Source organism: Ischnura elegans, chromosome 7 (genome assembly GCF_921293095.1).
Source record: "Ischnura elegans chromosome 7, ioIscEleg1.1, whole genome shotgun sequence".
NCBI lineage: Eukaryota > Metazoa > Arthropoda > Insecta > Odonata > Coenagrionidae > Ischnura > Ischnura elegans.
Window position 1 is genome coordinate 114846841 of NC_060252.1, and position 16989 is coordinate 114863829.

At 40.6% G+C, this 16989-nt stretch overlaps 1 protein-coding gene across 1 annotated transcript in view; it reads right to left on the reverse strand.

Annotated features, from left to right (window-relative positions):
* Positions 1-10909, reverse strand: part of LOC124161983 (probable cytochrome P450 49a1) — a 59298-nt gene extending 48389 nt beyond the window's left edge. Inside the window, exons 1-2 of the mRNA XM_046538275.1 lie at positions 10794-10909; positions 6044-6273 (exon numbers count right to left, since the gene is read on the reverse strand). Coding sequence (XP_046394231.1) covers positions 6044-6218 — 175 coding nt within the window. The 5' untranslated portion in view covers positions 6219-6273; positions 10794-10909. The remainder of the gene's footprint in view (positions 1-6043; positions 6274-10793) is intronic.
* Between the last annotated feature and the right edge of the window lie 6080 nt (positions 10910-16989).

A 16989-nucleotide genomic window follows, 5' to 3' on the forward strand; every position in this document is an offset into this window, starting at 1 on the left:
GAATCGTGCAAAGGAAGAGAAACGTACTTACGTGAAAACAAAAGAGGTGCGGTTAAGTGCGTCTGATGATGAGTCACTATAGACTGAACCATTTCGTACTGGAATAGGGTAGTGTCCTTCATCAAAGAAAACGAAAGGCATTGATTGCGATTCGTTACCCACCATTAGTATATTCATAATATACTAATTATTTGGTTTTAGAAATCCCAGTTTAGACGAATGTTCATGGTCAATTTTAACCTCATTTGAAAAAGGCCAGATTGGCGCCCATGCGATGCCACTCCACGTGACGTCACAGGAACCTAGATTCTATACGAGTAGTCAGGAGTTTTACATCGTCTGAGATTACCTATGCATGTATGAGACACAGAGCTCAGGGAAACATGTCTTAATATCTCTTAATCCCTTAATAAAAATTTACAATTAAAAATACCTAAGTTCGGAAAATTTTCCTCGTTTGATAAGGTATTAATAATCCTTATTTAAGCCAAGCGCTACCTGATAGCAGGGTACTCTGCTACCTGCTAGCATCCTGCGTCGTATCAGCGCTCAAAGCCTCGCCACAAGGTCACCTCACACGCCGACAGCTGGAACCAGAACGACGCCACACGGGGTTTTCCCATCATTCATACTTACCCGTCGCGTTTTCGCGCGCTTGAAAATTTTCACTTTTCATTTAATCGCGAGAAATAGATATCGTCATTTAAAAATCTAAAAGCGTGAAATACGAACTCCAGGAGTGATAATCTTTCGATTTGGGAAATAAAAAAATAAAAGGAAACCACGCTATTTCGGGCGCGGCCTCTAGTACCTGGCTACTTGACTGCCCTTGCCTTCACTTCAGCTGCATGCTTTGGGATATCATTTGGGCATTCATCTCTTCCAACATAGTAACTTCGCGTTCCAAGGAGAGTTCTAAGGATTCGAATGAATAGCGACCCAGCTGATCCTAAGTCGCCTGCCTACAGAAGGGTTTCGTATCCCTGGCGATAGCATTGTACCTGAAATTAAACAGCTAATAGATAGAGAAACTTCCGTACCATTTTATTTTTTTTCACGGCCACTTAAAATGTTTTTATCGTCGTCCGCAAGATCTGTGTAGGTGACTGAATCACGTCAAGTATATTGAAAATGGCCAGGAGATGTTAAAAGAAAGTGCGTGAAATTACAAATTTTTCAATTTTTTTCCAGCGTCTTATTAACGTCGTAAACTCGCCGACTATTGATCTGATTAGTGAGAAATATATTCCTTTCAATCCAGCCAAATATCATGTCATTTATGGAAAATGAATCTGCTGCTGATGGTAGCCGTAAACCAATATTTGGTCAATTAAAAGTCAATGGCATGCTCTTTTCCTTGCGACCCATCCGTTTCCTCAAGAAAAGAAGAGCGCATCACCGCTCGGGTCATCAGCAGCCCCTTCAGGATCCCCTCTGCTTCAAACCCCTCGTCATATCATGGACCCAAAAGTCTGTCTGCAGTCTCCTTTAAGGCCGTTTTACACGGTACACGGAATTGCGCAATATGACGTACGTGCGAAGGCGCAATCAAAATTGCGTCGTGTAAAGCGGTGAATTGATAGAACACATGCGAAAATGCGTGGATACGAGACGGCATAATAACCCCTGTTCTAATTTCGTTCATGCATTCCACGCCATTTTAGAAATTAATGCAGCTCTAACCTGCGCAATTCCGTGCCCCGTGTAAAACGGCCTTTGAAACCTCTGCTCATATTTCTCATCCATTTCTTCCCACGCTTCCTTCCAACGCCCAAAAGAAATCCTTTTCTCAAACATCCGAACTCCATACCTTTTCTGCGGGCACATTACGACGTGAAATCTTAATTGAAGGTCTGCGTCAGCGGACAGCAGGAGAGGCAAAACGCAAAAGTCTCTGGTGCGAACTATCGATGGACGGACGGACAACTTAAAGGCACGTATGCTATTTGAAGGTCCTGCAATCTAACGATTTGATCGTTGGAATATTCTTCCTCATAGAATGATCCTCCAAGGTCGTTAGAACATTAATTGCGTATGCTTGGTTTCGCTTATAGTAGGGCCCGCCCGCCTTTGTGACGGTGCGGGACTCCTCGTCCCCTCCATCCCTCCCCCATCCTTTCCCTGGAGGTGTCGTCGGGCTCCCATCGCGGCGATGCCTCCCTTCCTTTTTCCTTCCTCTGTCCTCCCCCTCTCGAGAGGCACGGGCGTATAATAGGGCGGATCGGAAAAATCGATTTTTTTCAAATCCATCTGGCCCAATGAAAAAAAGTTGTGGGACCGATCACAAATAAGGCCTGAAAAATTTGAGACCTCTAGGTGAACCCCTGACCCTCGCTCAAATGCAATTTAGGGGGGGATGGTCGAAATTCGAAAAATATAATATTTTATGGTTATTCCCTATAGATTTTGCCGAGTTACTGCCCTTCAGGACAAACATTTCGTGCATTTTGACGTATCTGCCACCGTTTAGCCACAAAATGCCTAATTTGAGTCCGCGTCCGCGAAGAAAATATTCCAACGCCCACGCAGCGTCGCGGATACAAGATCGGCTGGCCGATCCCTTCCCCTCCCCGCTCGCTTCTCCCCCTCCCTCGCCTCGAATACAGCAAAATTCATCCCGCGCGTGCTTCTAGGAGGGCGCTCATCTTGGATAATATAAATCGGAAGATGGTAGAAAGTAAAAAAGGATGCGTCGTGAGACGACTTGTCCCTTATTTGGCGCCTCGTCGGCGTTAAAAAAAATCGATGTGACCAACATTTACAGAAGGGTTGAAATATTTTTAGATCCGAGACCGCAGGAAAGGAGCCTACGGTCTATGAAGAGGCCTCTCGAGTGGCTGTAAAGGTGTGCGAACTTTGGATATGCACTTCTATTCCGGTATTGTCGGACAGCTGTGACTAAATGGATTTTGGGTGAAGACCGCACGCGTCCCTTCCCCGCTCGCCTTTCCTACGCCCCAAATGCACCAAAATTCACACCAAGTGCGTCTTTCTTCGTTAGTCTAACTATTATTTGATGTTTCAGCATCGTCTTTGAGGGAACAATCACGAGAGAATTATTCAATTATCTGCTTTCCAGTCTGTATTTCTTATGTCAGTGTCATTCCTCGTCTTTCGCTGCTGTCAACAAAGTTTTGGTGAATTCTTTCACGAATATCTCGCCCGAATGTATAATAAATAGAATATTTAACTTCAAATTTGAACGTTCATCAATAGAGTTTTGAATTTCCACTGCGCTAACGTCAGATGTAACCGGAGATACCGTGATCTATCTCCAATATATCATCAGTGGGTAGTCCTTTACGTCGATATTAAAATCCAGCAATAACAAAATCTCGGATTGGTCGTCAAATTCATCCTTGCAACAACGGAAATTGGGTCCCTAGATTGCCCTCCCAATGTTTATGTCGCAAATCTTAGTCAACTTAGTGCAATTAGCAAGACCACTATAAGGGATGAAATATGATTTGACGCTTTCCCGGCGTAAATGATGTGGGTAAACTCTTTTCGGGATTCAACAAAATTTATCCCCGAGGATGAGTCCCGAGTCGGAGTTTTAAACGTTGGACATTGTGTAAGAATTAACCCGGTGGAAATCCCGAGAAGAGTTTACCCAATCTGCAAGGGATGTTGGAATTATGCTTGTAGCAGAGAGATGATGCCTCCTTTTTCGGTGGTATTCACTTGGTACCATCGCATTCAAATCATTTTTAATTTTCTGTATCTAGTTTTCACTCGGAAAGGAATCGAGATTCGCAGATTTTATAACTTTTGGATCACTAAACCTCCGACGGGGGAGGCAAACCCCACAAATTGGGTCCCTGATTCTTCAGCTAACACCGCAAAGTTCCCTCTACACCTGTATTGATAATTCTTCTTGCATTTCTTCATCAGACAAGAGTATAGTATTTCATTACATCAAAATGGAGCCCTTCGATGACACCCTTTGATACCTCTCTCTCCTTATTCACACTAATTAGTATCTTTTTCTGTCGACGTAAGCAATTCTGGTACACTACCTTGTATGTATCTTTCGAAGTTACTCTTTTTGCGTCAGCTAATGTTGCGGGGACGATCATTGTTGTTACTTGGTTCTTGCATATACCTCTATCACCGTTGCCAGATGCATTTTCCCCGCAGAAGTTCCAGTTTGACTTTAGTCCTTAATGCTTATGTCATGAGGAACGTAGAGATACAAATCGGCTGATACCTCGTAAGTTTAATTTTCTTCGGATGAAATGATGAAGAAATTTTTTGATACTATTTACCCATACAAGAATTGACGATGTTGACTCAACGCTCTCCGACGATTCCCTTTTTTTCCTCAGTTGTCGAGTTTCATTAGGATTCAATCCAGCAGCCATCATCTTTCGTTTCGTCCGCTTATCTCTCAAATTGCTTCTTCATTAGGGGGAGCCATTTGCTCCTTCTTCCACTTAAACGCAAAAATATCGCATAATTTCAAATGTTCCTTTAAAAGTGTTTGAGTTTTGTACTTCAATAAAACTCTACTTTTGGCCTATTTGTATTTTCCGTAAGTTTTAGTACTCCCTGTGGTACCGCTAAATCCATTTAGTCACAGCTGTCGGATAATACCGGAATAGAAGTGCATATCCAAAGTTCGCAAACCTTTACAGCCACTCGAGAGGCCTCTTCATAGACCGTAGGCTCCTTTCCTGCGGTCTCGGATCTAAAAATATTTCAACCCTTCTGTAAATGTTGGTCACATCGATTTTTTTTAACGCCGACGAGGCGCCAAATAAGGGACAAGTCGTCTCACGACGCATCCTTTTTTACTTTCTACCATCTTCCGATTTATATTATCCAAGATGAGCGCCCTCCTAGAAGCACGCGCGGGATGAATTTTGCTGTATTCGAGGCGAGGGAGGGGGAGAAGCGAGCGGGGAGGGGAAGGGATCGGCCAGCCGATCTTGTATCCGCGACGCTGCGTGGGCGTTGGAATATTTTCTTCGCGGACGCGGACTCAAATTAGGCATTTTGTGGCTAAACGGTGGCAGATACGTCAAAATGCACGAAATGTTTGCCCTGAAGGGCAGTAACTCGGCAAAATCTATAGGGAATAACCATAAAATATTATATTTTTCGAATTTCGACCATCCCCCCCTAAATTGCATTTGAGCGAGGATCAGGGGTTCACCTAGAGGTCTCAAAATTTTCAGGCCTTATTTGTGATCGGTCCCACAACTTTTTTTCATTGGGCCAGATGGATTTGAAAAAAAGCGATTTTTCCGATCCGCCCTAGCGTATAAGTCTCTGACTTGGTTCCCGGTCCTCAAGAGCGTAACCTTTGCGGGGCCCGCCCTGGGACCCCCGAATCCACTGATGGTCCTGCAGTGCACACGTGAATAGGGTAGTTGCTTCATCAAAGAAAACGAAATTCATTGATTGCGATTCCTTACCCACCATTAGTGTATTCATATTATATGTATACAAATTATTTGGTTTCAGAAATACCGGTTTAGACGATTGGCAATGGTCAATTTTATCCTCATTTGAAAAAGGTCTGATTGGCGCCCATGTGATGCCACTCCACGTGACGTCACAGGGACCAAGTTTCTATACGAGCAGTCAGGAGTTTTACATCGTCTGAGATTACCAATGCATGCACGAGGCACAGAGCTCAGGGAAACATCTCCTATTAATCACCCATTAAAATTACCTAAGGTCGGAAAGTTTCTTCGTTAGATAAGGTGTTAATAATCCTTATTTGAGCCAAGCGCTAACTGCTAGCATGGTACTCTGCTACCTGCTAGCAACCTGCGCCATATCAGCGCTCAAGCCTCGCCTCAAGGTCACCTCACAGTGCGGAAGCGGGAACCAGAACGACGTCACGCGGAGATTTTCCGGCATTCATACTTAGCCGTCACGTTTTCACGCGCTTGAAAATTTTCACTTGTCGTTTAATCGCGAAAAATAGATATCGTCATTTAAAAATCTAATAGGGTGAAATGCGTACTCCAGGAGTAATAAAATTTCGATTTGGTCAATAAAAAAATAATAGGAAACTACCCTATTCACTCACCGATGAAGGGGACGAATTGGTAGGCGTTGCCGATGAGGGGGAGTGGTTTGGGTCCTGGGATCTCATCGTAAGACTTGATGGCCTCGTTGCGTGCGGTGGCCAAGGAGCGGCTCATCAGGGCCACCGACCTCCGGCAACAACCGCTGCTGCATCGAGGAACCAATGCGAGCGACATCTCTCTTCGCGGGATGCCTTTCAACTATCAGACACGACCCTCTTCCCACGAAGGGCTGAAAAATGAAAAATAAATGTGAAAAAATTGAGAATCGAGGATATACAGGGTGTCCCATTTATCTTGACCACCCGAAATAACTTTTTGTCTAGATGCAAATTCAAAAATGTGTCAAGCAAATATCCATTAGCCGTCAGATGCCCCGTTCACATTACCATGATTCTTAACCAGCGTAAGTTGACGTCAGAACCAACGCGCGTTCACACTTAACCATGGTTAGACACTGGCGACATCTGATGAGTGGTAAAGTGAGTGCAAGTGAAAAATGAATCTACGAGAGCGAATGACCTGTTGGAAGGAAATAGAGAATGTGCAAGGAAAATTTCTTGTGTTAATTGCAATCATTTTCAACGTATGTTCATATTATGAGCTGCTTATGAATTAAAAATTGCATTCCAGCGTCGACAATCATTGTTCCTTGCTACGTAGAAGGTAACTTAAATGTGTTCGTCCAACTAATCATTTCATCGATAGTGTGGCTTGAATTCTTCTACTGCTCTATTTAATACGAATAAAAGCGAATATTAGTGATAATTAGGTTGATATCAACAACAGATACTACTACTTGGCCTTGATTCGAATGTGTTGACAAATCATTGATGTAGGTGAAGAAAATCGAGGACCTAATCTTGAGACTTGAGCCTCAATTGAGACACACTTGTGATTTGGGATGGAGATACACTTTTCGCTGCATTATATTCTTCGCAATTATTGTTTTCTGATTTTGACAAAGGACATGATCCAATCTGATGCTCTACCGTAAATTAAAACTCTTATACCTCTTCTTCAAATGTGGACGAATAACTTGCAGAAATGTGACGATTATTGAAATTTAACTTATGAAATAAGAGAAAGAACGTGGTACTTTTTGCGATATGTTGTATCACCCGACGTTTCTAACTTTATTTTCTATAGTTATATCTGACTAGCCGTTAGCCTGATATTTTATATTGATATGGGAAGAACTTTAGTCCAAGGATGAACATAAGTGATCCTTTTCAAACTGGGACAAAGCACTCAAATCATAGTGACTTTCGGATTTCTATTATGGTAGTTTCGCACATTTTACTTAATTCTAGCAAAATATTTATATAGATTATTCAATCTGTCCGTAACAATACAATACGAGCTAATAGCTAATTCACTACGAACTATATAGTATATCGCATAACTTAAATCAGGTTTAAAATCTCATAATATACAGCAAATTACGGAATGAATCAATAACACTTTCCTTAGAATTAATTCTGACGAATAAAATTCAACAATAACGGCGGTCTCCTCTTCGAATGCTTTATTTTCTGTTTTCTTTCCTCCTATCCCACTTCGTTGCTGCTTCGCCTTCTTCTTTTTCTAACCAGCTTTTAACCAACTTGCGTTCACACACGCACGAACTACCGCCAACCATGGTCGGAAAACGGTGGTCAGAATCCCAACCACGGTTAACGGGAACTTGCGTTCACACCTCGTTTTGTAACCATGGTCGGGGCTAACCGGCGTATAAAGAACGTAATGTGAACGGGGCAAGAGGGACATTAATCAGCATGGTTGCCTTCCTTGTAGTTTTGTTATTTGCAAAGATATGAAGAGCGGTATGTCTTTTTTAAATGGCACCCTATATTTTTTATGAATGACTGGTATGCATTTTACTATGTTTTCATTTGTTCACTGTCAACGTCAGCAAGTGGCGTAGTTCCAATACCTGCGTACCTGCACTAAGCGCTAGTGAGTCAGTCATTTTTCATAACACTGTGTTTATATTAATGGTCCACTGTGCTACATTTTTGAATAAGTCTTTAGGAGAGGAAATGAATTGCCGAATAAAAAATATAGGGTGCCATTTAAAAAAGACATACCGCTGTTCATATCTTTGTAAATAACAAAGCTACAAGGAAGGCAATCATGCTGATTAATGTCCCCCTGACGGCTAATGGACATTTGCTAGACACATTTTTGAATTTGCATCTGGACAAAAAGTAATTTCGGGTGGTCAAGATAAATGGGACACCCTGTATATTATGCTGCGTCTTGTGAAAACTCTTTATTTCCACGTTAATGTGGAAACAGATGTCAATTTCCATGTTGTATTGTGTAAATAAAAAGAGGGCAGCTCAAATATTTTAACTTAATTCTAGTGATGATGGCCACAGGTACTGAAATCATGGCATATAAAACTGTGTGTGAAAATCACCCATAAAAGTTTCAACTGTGATATCGAGATAGTTAATATTAATATATATTATTAATATTAACGTATTATATAAGAATGTTAATGCTGAAATCAGCACGAGAAACTTACGCATTGGCTAAGGAAATTGTTCTTCCCTGAATTTCACCAAATATGAGACGAATAAAACAAGAATAACTCTGATAGCTTTCATAATTATATCTTTATCTTTTCCTTCAACCTTCTTATAATTAATTGATCTAATGTCTTCTAATTTCGCTGAATGTATTAGTAAGTGCCTTTGGAACAATGCATGACAATATTTTTGGACGTAAGAATTTAAAAAAAAACTTTGTTAAGTGAATTTCGATGAAATTCTTAGAGAATCTAATTTAAAGTTCTCCTCAACATTGAAATGTAAATAGCATTGCAGATGCTAAATCAAATGTTTATGTATCACCTTATCGATTAATAGCGTTGAGCCTAAAATCTTATATGCGATGAATGCATCTGGGGCTCAATCAATACATAATAGGATACGGATGGCTTAGTCTCGGGTGAGCTTTACCCTCACCTAACACAACAAACAATGCTTTGTCTCTGCTGCCTCAGACCTATGGCAAGTCATGCGGATTCCGTGATTCGAATGTTTATTTCATTCGTGATTATTTGTGCACTAAGCATTGCACATGTTCGCCAGACTCTGCTCATTTTCAAATGATGATGCAATGCCTCGGAGCACCTCGTGTATCAAATAATCGGTTCATAATTTCAGATTTCCCTCCGCGTTGTTGACATTAATAGCGTCCCTATCTTCAGAAAGGAATCCAGGCTTATCATCTAAGTTGCACACTCATGAAAACACATTCCTTTTCCACCTCTGTGTGTTTGAACTCACATAATCTAAGAAGCAGACTTTCACCTTAGTCATCATCGGATGATTACGCAGAAAGTGCTTGATGTATTCCACCTCTTCCCATGTAATTGCCAAAGACGTCAAACATATGGTTTGGATAGCTTTTACACAGTATTTTCAGTTCCAGTTCAAAATACGAGCTTTGGTTTCCCGTTGTGTGATAGGGTCTGATATTTTGTGATTTTGTGTGACATTTTTTTCTCATAGTCAGCATTATTGTGCAGAGTACAGCCCAAGCCATTCGTAGACTCATCCCAAAGGATGTATTGGAGCCACTTTGCAGCTTTAAACAAACCATTTTTAGTTTTAAAATTTTTTACCATCAACCACATCCCTTAAGATTAAAAAAATCAAATTAGGGTGCACAAAATGTTAGTGGATACATAAATTATGGAACAGTATTTATTACAGAAGTCAACAGAAAACTTGTGCACAATATGAGTGAGCAATATAAAAAATATCTTATCACCACAAGGTGTAACCAATGATAGCCCAATGATATGGAAGTTTTTCGAAGCCTGATGTTGAAACTACGGTTTGAAGAGGGCCGTGTCTTATCTTGGGAAAAATAATATCGAAGGAATAGATTAGGGACGCAGGGATGGCGTGTAAAGTTTAGAATAATTGAATTAAGATGTTAAAGTGCGATTTAATTCAGCGGTGGATTTGGAGAGGGAAGGTCAGGAAGCAAACGCGATGAGAAACGTGTTCAAAATGGAACGCTTTGCACGCCAGCGACGCGCGTGGCGACTTTCGCAAACCCATTTAAAATCGCGGCAAGTTTCAACACATTTGGAGCTTAACTTAAGAATTCGAGGCTACGCATTTAGTCTCAAAGTGCGCCGTTTCAGTTTTCTTCGGGACCCATTGGGTCATCTTGGGGAAAAAATTGGTGTACGGGTTCGAACAAGCGAACAGTTGTTTTCTTTCCAAAAAGGTTATGAACATTCACATTAGGCGTCGTAATTATTCGTAAAATTCTTCGGTAAATCACATTAGGAATATAAGTGGAAATAGTCAGTCCTCTGTCGCCAGTAGTTTGCTGATCCCACGTTCCGCGCAAATATTCTGACATATTTTACTGGAGATAATGAAGAAGCAGAAGCATTAATTAGAAACCGGTGGTACCAATACAATTTAAATTGTGGAAATTGCTTCTGCTTCTTCATTATGTTCCGTTTCCACTCCATCTCGCCTGAAACATCAGATTATATTTTACTGGAATCTGTAACTGATTGAATGATTCAGCAAAAAAAGATTCAGCGGAGAAGAACGGTTCAGAAGAAAAATATGGTTCATCAGGTTCACGGGCTTATTAAAAAAAACCTTTCCTTCCCCTCTCCGATGTTTTAAACGTTCTTTTTCTATCAGGACAGTGACCCGGTCGAGACTTCCCTGAACCTCGCAGTCAGCAATGTTCGTGGTGAGTACTTACGTAGGACGTTAGTCGTTCGCGGAACGGTTGTGTATGTGACGAGCGGTTTCTGCTGCTTGGAGGGGATTCGTTCCTTCGCTGTCCGTTGCCAGAGCCACACTCTTTGCTACGAACGTTGATTGCTGTTTTCTCATCGGCGGAGAATGTGAGGGGGGTGGGGAAAGTGTACATGAAGAGCGAGAGATGGCGCCACAAGCGGAAGAGATACGGGGAAAGGGAGCAGAGAGTGTGGCGGGAAGCGCTCCTCCTCTGTTTTTTTTTCATTTTTTATTCAAGGCCATCCGCTGAGCTAGGTCACTCATAGAATCAAGCGATTTCGGAAGAGTGGAAAATAATATGGAAAATTAAAATTGCGCGGGATGAAATATTTTCTGCAATCGTTTAAACTTGCGTATATGTAACCTACGCTACGCCTTCAGCTCCGATTTAGAAGATACGAGAGCAATCAAAGAGGCTCTAGAATAAGCAAGCAAAAGGTGAGGCCGGTGTTGAAACGCGAACTTCAATATTGTAATGAGAAATGGAAAAGATAATGCTCTTAAATGGAATGGAATAAATTACAACGTTTTCATTTTGTAGTGTTGACAATTTATCATCATGCTGACCGCTCGTGTTCAGAATCCCTGGATTCACCATTAGGCTTAGTGAGGGACAACACTTCCTCGAGGACTTGTATATTTTGGGGGGAGGGGTGGCTCGTCTGCTAACGAATCATCCCACGACGCTCTCGTCTATCGAGAAGCCTATGTGAAAGGAGAATTAAAAAAAGTTCAGACATCATTTTCGAGGAGTTAACTGTGCGTACTTGCCGATTAAGAAGTTTCTTAGTGCTGTGCGTACATTCAAGAAGACAATTTTGAATTCATCAACAGTGCTCCTTTTTGTTTTCATTGAAAGTCTAGTTTAATAGGGAAAAATTGTCCCAATTCTGTGTCCAGGCACCTTGTTCTTCTTGGTCGTATATTTCGTTGGCCTATTTTGTGTCGCCCTTGTTTATTAAGTTAACCCAATCATAAGAGTCCTTTTCTTTTTTAAAGGTTACAAGTATTAGTACCTCCTCACTTAGAGAAAAAGTAGGTTCTATTCTGTGTTGAACTTGAAACCGTAGCTAAACTATTTAAACTATACAAAGTGGAAATGAAACAAGAACTTCTGACTGTAAACAGCAGAAGAAATTTTTCAAAGGCGACCGGTTCATTGCGGCTTCTTAATTTTATTTATGACAACAACCTAAAAGTTCTCCCAGAATTAGTTAAACTACTCCAGATCATCGGCACCATACAAATGACAACAGCTGAAAGTGAAAGACGTTTTTCAACATTAAAACGAATAAAGACATTTACTAGGAGCACGATAAAAGAATATAGACTTAGTGCCCTTGCCATGTGTTCAATCGAAAAAAATTGTTGCCCGGCGCTGATTTCAACGAACGTGTAATTAATCACTTTGCTGGACAAAGGGAAAGAAGGATGCACTTCTGCTACAAGCATATATCAAAAGTAAGTAGGGTAAGTAGAGTATTTCAGATTTTGTTAAAAATGTGTGAGAAATGTTTGATTATTGAATTGAAATCATACTGCATTCAAGAAACAACGACAACACAGGAATCGAAGGTTACATCTGCAATAACAAAGCGCGCGAATTCTAGAAGTGTCGTTGCTACCTAAATCATTGCAAATATTGTATAGATTTGACAAATAACGCATTATCATTGCAAAAACGAAAAAAGAAGTATATTGCGGGCATATCCGCGCGAAAAATGTAGGCGCTAAAACGTAGAGTTACGTATTTTCGCTTTTTATTGGTAAAATATCGCAACATATATATTTTTATTCTTCAAGATCATTGATCAGCACAATCGAGAGTCCGGACTAAGCTGATCCGTATGACCGAGAGTCTACTGCATTTAGTATTTATAAATCAAGAAAACTAGGTATTTTTGTTGAAAAAAACGGAACATATGGTATCATAAAATTTAATACCTATATTGCCTTAAAAAACTCACTAAATTACTCAAAATATTAAAAATGTATGACCCGTCGGTGGAGTGCGCCCCCCCAGCATTTGACTCACGAGCCGCCACTGTACGTATATCTAATATTTCACGTCCTTCTTAATCTGTTACACGTCCTCTATTCGTGGTCTTCCTTTTCCATCCCTGCCATCCAGTTGTACCTCGACTCAATCAGGCATTGATGTCTCATGACAGTGGCATAAATATGGGGCATTGAAGGACGAAGGATTAATAAAGGCAAGACACAAACGAAAATATATTTTATTCAATCGCTGAGAGGAACGCCGTCCCGGCAGAAATTAAGCATTGCTCTGAACTAAGATTTCTACAGTAAGACAGAAAGTCGGAAGAAGAAACCCCAAAATGTTACATTATCACCACGTATTAGGAGACTTCCTGGGGACCACGCAGCCCACACTGACTACTCATGCGAAGTACAAGCCTTACAAGTACAAGCGACGAGCCTTAAAAGCTCCCCTCAACCAGACTCCACCTCTAAAATCCGGAGACACAACTGCCTCAACAGACTACGGAAAAGCAAATCTCTTCTCGGACATGCTTGAAGCGCGGTTCACCAACACACTCGAATCCGAGCTTGAAGAAGAAGCAGAAGCAAATTGGATGAGCCTAAATTTCTGTCCAAACGATCAACCAGCTCTCACCTGCGACCACGAGATCATCGAAGTAGTCAAAGGACTCAAGAGGAAATCTGCGCCTGGCCCTGATGCTATATCGAATAAGCTACTAAAAAACCTCCCCGCCTCTGCCTTTTCCTTTCTTGCCACATTCTACAACTTCCTATTTCACATCTCATACTTCCCTACAGCATGGAAGCGCGCTAAAGTTATCATGCTGCCTAAACCTCAAAAACCTGCAACGAACCCATCCTCCTACAGACCTATTTCTCTCCTCTGCACTCTTTCCAAACTGTTTGAAACTCTAATCCACAACCACCTCAAATACCACCTATCCCTAGAACGTAGCATCAGGCCAGAGCAAACAGGCTTCCAAGCAAAAACATCCACAACACACCAGATCCTGCGACTCACTGAGAAGATTGCAAATGGATTCAACGCCCGACTCATCACTCAGGCAGTTTTTCTGGACCTAGAAGCTGCGTTCGACCGGGTTTGGACCTTGGGCCTCATCCTGAAAATTTCATCCTTCCCCATCCCAATGTACCTGCAAAAAATAATCAAATCCTTCACCACAGACAGAACCTTCTACGTTAAATTCAATACAGCCTCTTCTATTACCCTTCCTATTACCTCCGGCGTCCCGCAAGGCGCCATCCTATCCCCTACCCTATTCAACATGTATGTCAATGACCTTCCCTTAATTCCCGGTAACGAAGCTTTTCTATACGCAGACGACACCACCTTTATCGCTCAAGGTTCAAACCCGCGAACAACATCTGACTTGCTTCAAAGGCAAATAGACGCATACGAAGATTGGGCAGACTCGTGGAAGCTAACCGCAAATCCGAACAAATGTATTCACATGACTTTTAGTAGGCGCCCAAAAGCGGGCACCGGAAATCCCATATTTTACGGGAACAAAGAAATCAGACGGCAAGAAACATCAAAATTCTTAGGTGTAACCCTTGACAGAAAGCTGGGCTGCTATTCTGGATGGAATAGCATTATGCTATTCTCCGATATTGCAACCGATGTTGCTATAGTATAGCGTATTGCAACGCCTATGCTATTTGGTATTCAGAACGGTTGCAATTCGTGTTTTTACTACACCGGAAGACGTAATTCTCAGAATAGCATGGGCCCGTAGCAATTCACTATTCCGAACGGCGAATTGCAACCGGTAGGCTTGCTATAATATTACGCGGTCTTCGAGGCCGAGCTATTCGGTATTGCAACCCTGAAAACGTGCGCATTGCGATGTCGAATTGTTTTTCTGAGGTTAAAGTAACATAATCAAGTATTGAAAAATGGAATAATCGCCAAAAATAAAATGATATCTGCTTTATTTTAATTAAATAATAGTAGCATAAGTGATGAATATTTAACTAAGTGAATTAACTAAGTTAAGTGAATTGGGTAGAAATTAACATTCGCGCTTAATATAGGAAGCACAAGCTTGCTTCATCGACAGTACGAAGACAATAACAATTAATGCAAAGAATTACTTCGATTAGCCCAAATTTTCCGTGTTTTATTCATATTTACAACTCATAATTTTATGTCATCACTTGACTTGCTACTAAAAATATCCGCAATGTAGGCTACGAGGTCGATTCTTGAAAACTTTCAAGCTAGTGTTAACACACTAACTCGCCAAATATAATAATAGTTATAGCTTTCAATGAAAACCATATATTACCATAATAATACCATATACTTTGATCAGCCGTTCATTTCCTCAATTGGACATTATATACAAATACATGCAACGAGTCGAAATTATTTTCCCCATCATTCGCTACCTTCTACAATTAAAACTTAAAATTTACTAAATTATAACAGGGGCAATCGACTTGAATTACTTGCTTGAAAACAAAGGATTTCTCCGAACACCAATAAAGTTTCCGAACAAATATGATTCACCACAAACGTTTAATGGAATATTCATGTACATCATAAACGCAATATATATCATGTGGCATTCAATACAGTTTGTTTCCTCTATAGCCAAGCAAGTTATTCACACAATTAATTTTCAGTATATCGGCACAGTTCAGGGTCTATAAAAAATTTCAGCGGGCACATTAAAATCAGCTGATACGAAAACAACGATAACTGACACAACAGCACTTTCCACACGATTCACTATTGCTAGATTCACTTTTTCACAGCTGATCCATCATCCTCAAATTCACCATCACCTCCCTCTGCTTTTTCCAAATCTGCAGCTGAAATATCGATACTATTCCATCGTAATACATGAAAGTACAGCTGTGACGTTGCCACCTACTTCAGTTCCTAAACAGAGATTGAATACTGAAATTAGGGAGTCATATAATATAAAGTTAGTATTAAAAACGAAAGCTTCAAGTCCATACAGTAATGCTATATCGTCACGATCAAAGCAATAAAAGTTGGTACATATTTATTTTGACATGCAACGAACAGACAGACTTCGAAGCCTAAGACAATTACGAAGAAAATCAAACATATTTAGCTTTCAATGATTATTTCGCATAACATATATCTCACGATAAAGGACCGATCGGATATAGGTAAATGATTCAATATTTATGCCCGATAAATCATCATTAATACAGTAAAATTATGACCTAACCCACCTGCCTGAAGCCATTGTGATATAATCAAAACAACAACAATCAGCTGATTTCCAAAACGAGATTTTCAAAGCGTATTATATAAATCCACGGTTTAATATAATTTTTAAATGCAAATGAAGCAATTATTTGTAATTGCAAGTCAATATTCCATAAAATACAGAAAAATATATAAAATATCTTCTCCCTCATTGGTTGCGCAAACTGTTCAGAAAGTTTTTCATACGGGAAGGGGCGGAGCTTCCAAATAGCTCGCGCAAGAAATAGCATGATGCTATTCCGAACAAAATTATTACTACACGTCATTCAGAATACGGGGTCGTTGCAATAATGACCCGCAGAATAGCATATGCTATTTTTTGCAACGATTATCCAGAATAGCAGCCCTGATCTGGAACCACCAAATCAACAACGCCATTGGAAAAACTAAAGCCGCTGCAGCAGCGCTTGGGCCACTGCTCCAAAAGAAGTCGAAATTATCGTTAAAAACCAAATGCCTACTTTATAAAACCATGCTAAAACCACTCTTATCATATGCTTCCCCAGTCTGGCTAATGGCTTCAAAAACCCACCTATCAAGACTACAAAAAACGGAAAATCTATTACTACGGAAGATCGTGGGTGCCCCGTGGTACATAAGGAATAAAGATCTGAGGAAAGACCTCAAAGTAACTCCGCTATTAACAGAACTGAAAGCAAATCTTCCAGTATTCAAAAGGTCTCTAATACGCACTGGAAATGAAAAAATAGTTGATCTCTGGGAATATACCCCAGACCAAAACTATAGACATCGCACGCCTCTCTCTGCCCTAATCCCTAACCACATCCCCTCCCCATAAACCAAAATAAGTAGAAATACTGAAAAATCAAAGATAATTTAAACAACAGACATGAACCCTTAAGAAATCCACTGGAGACAGCCAGAA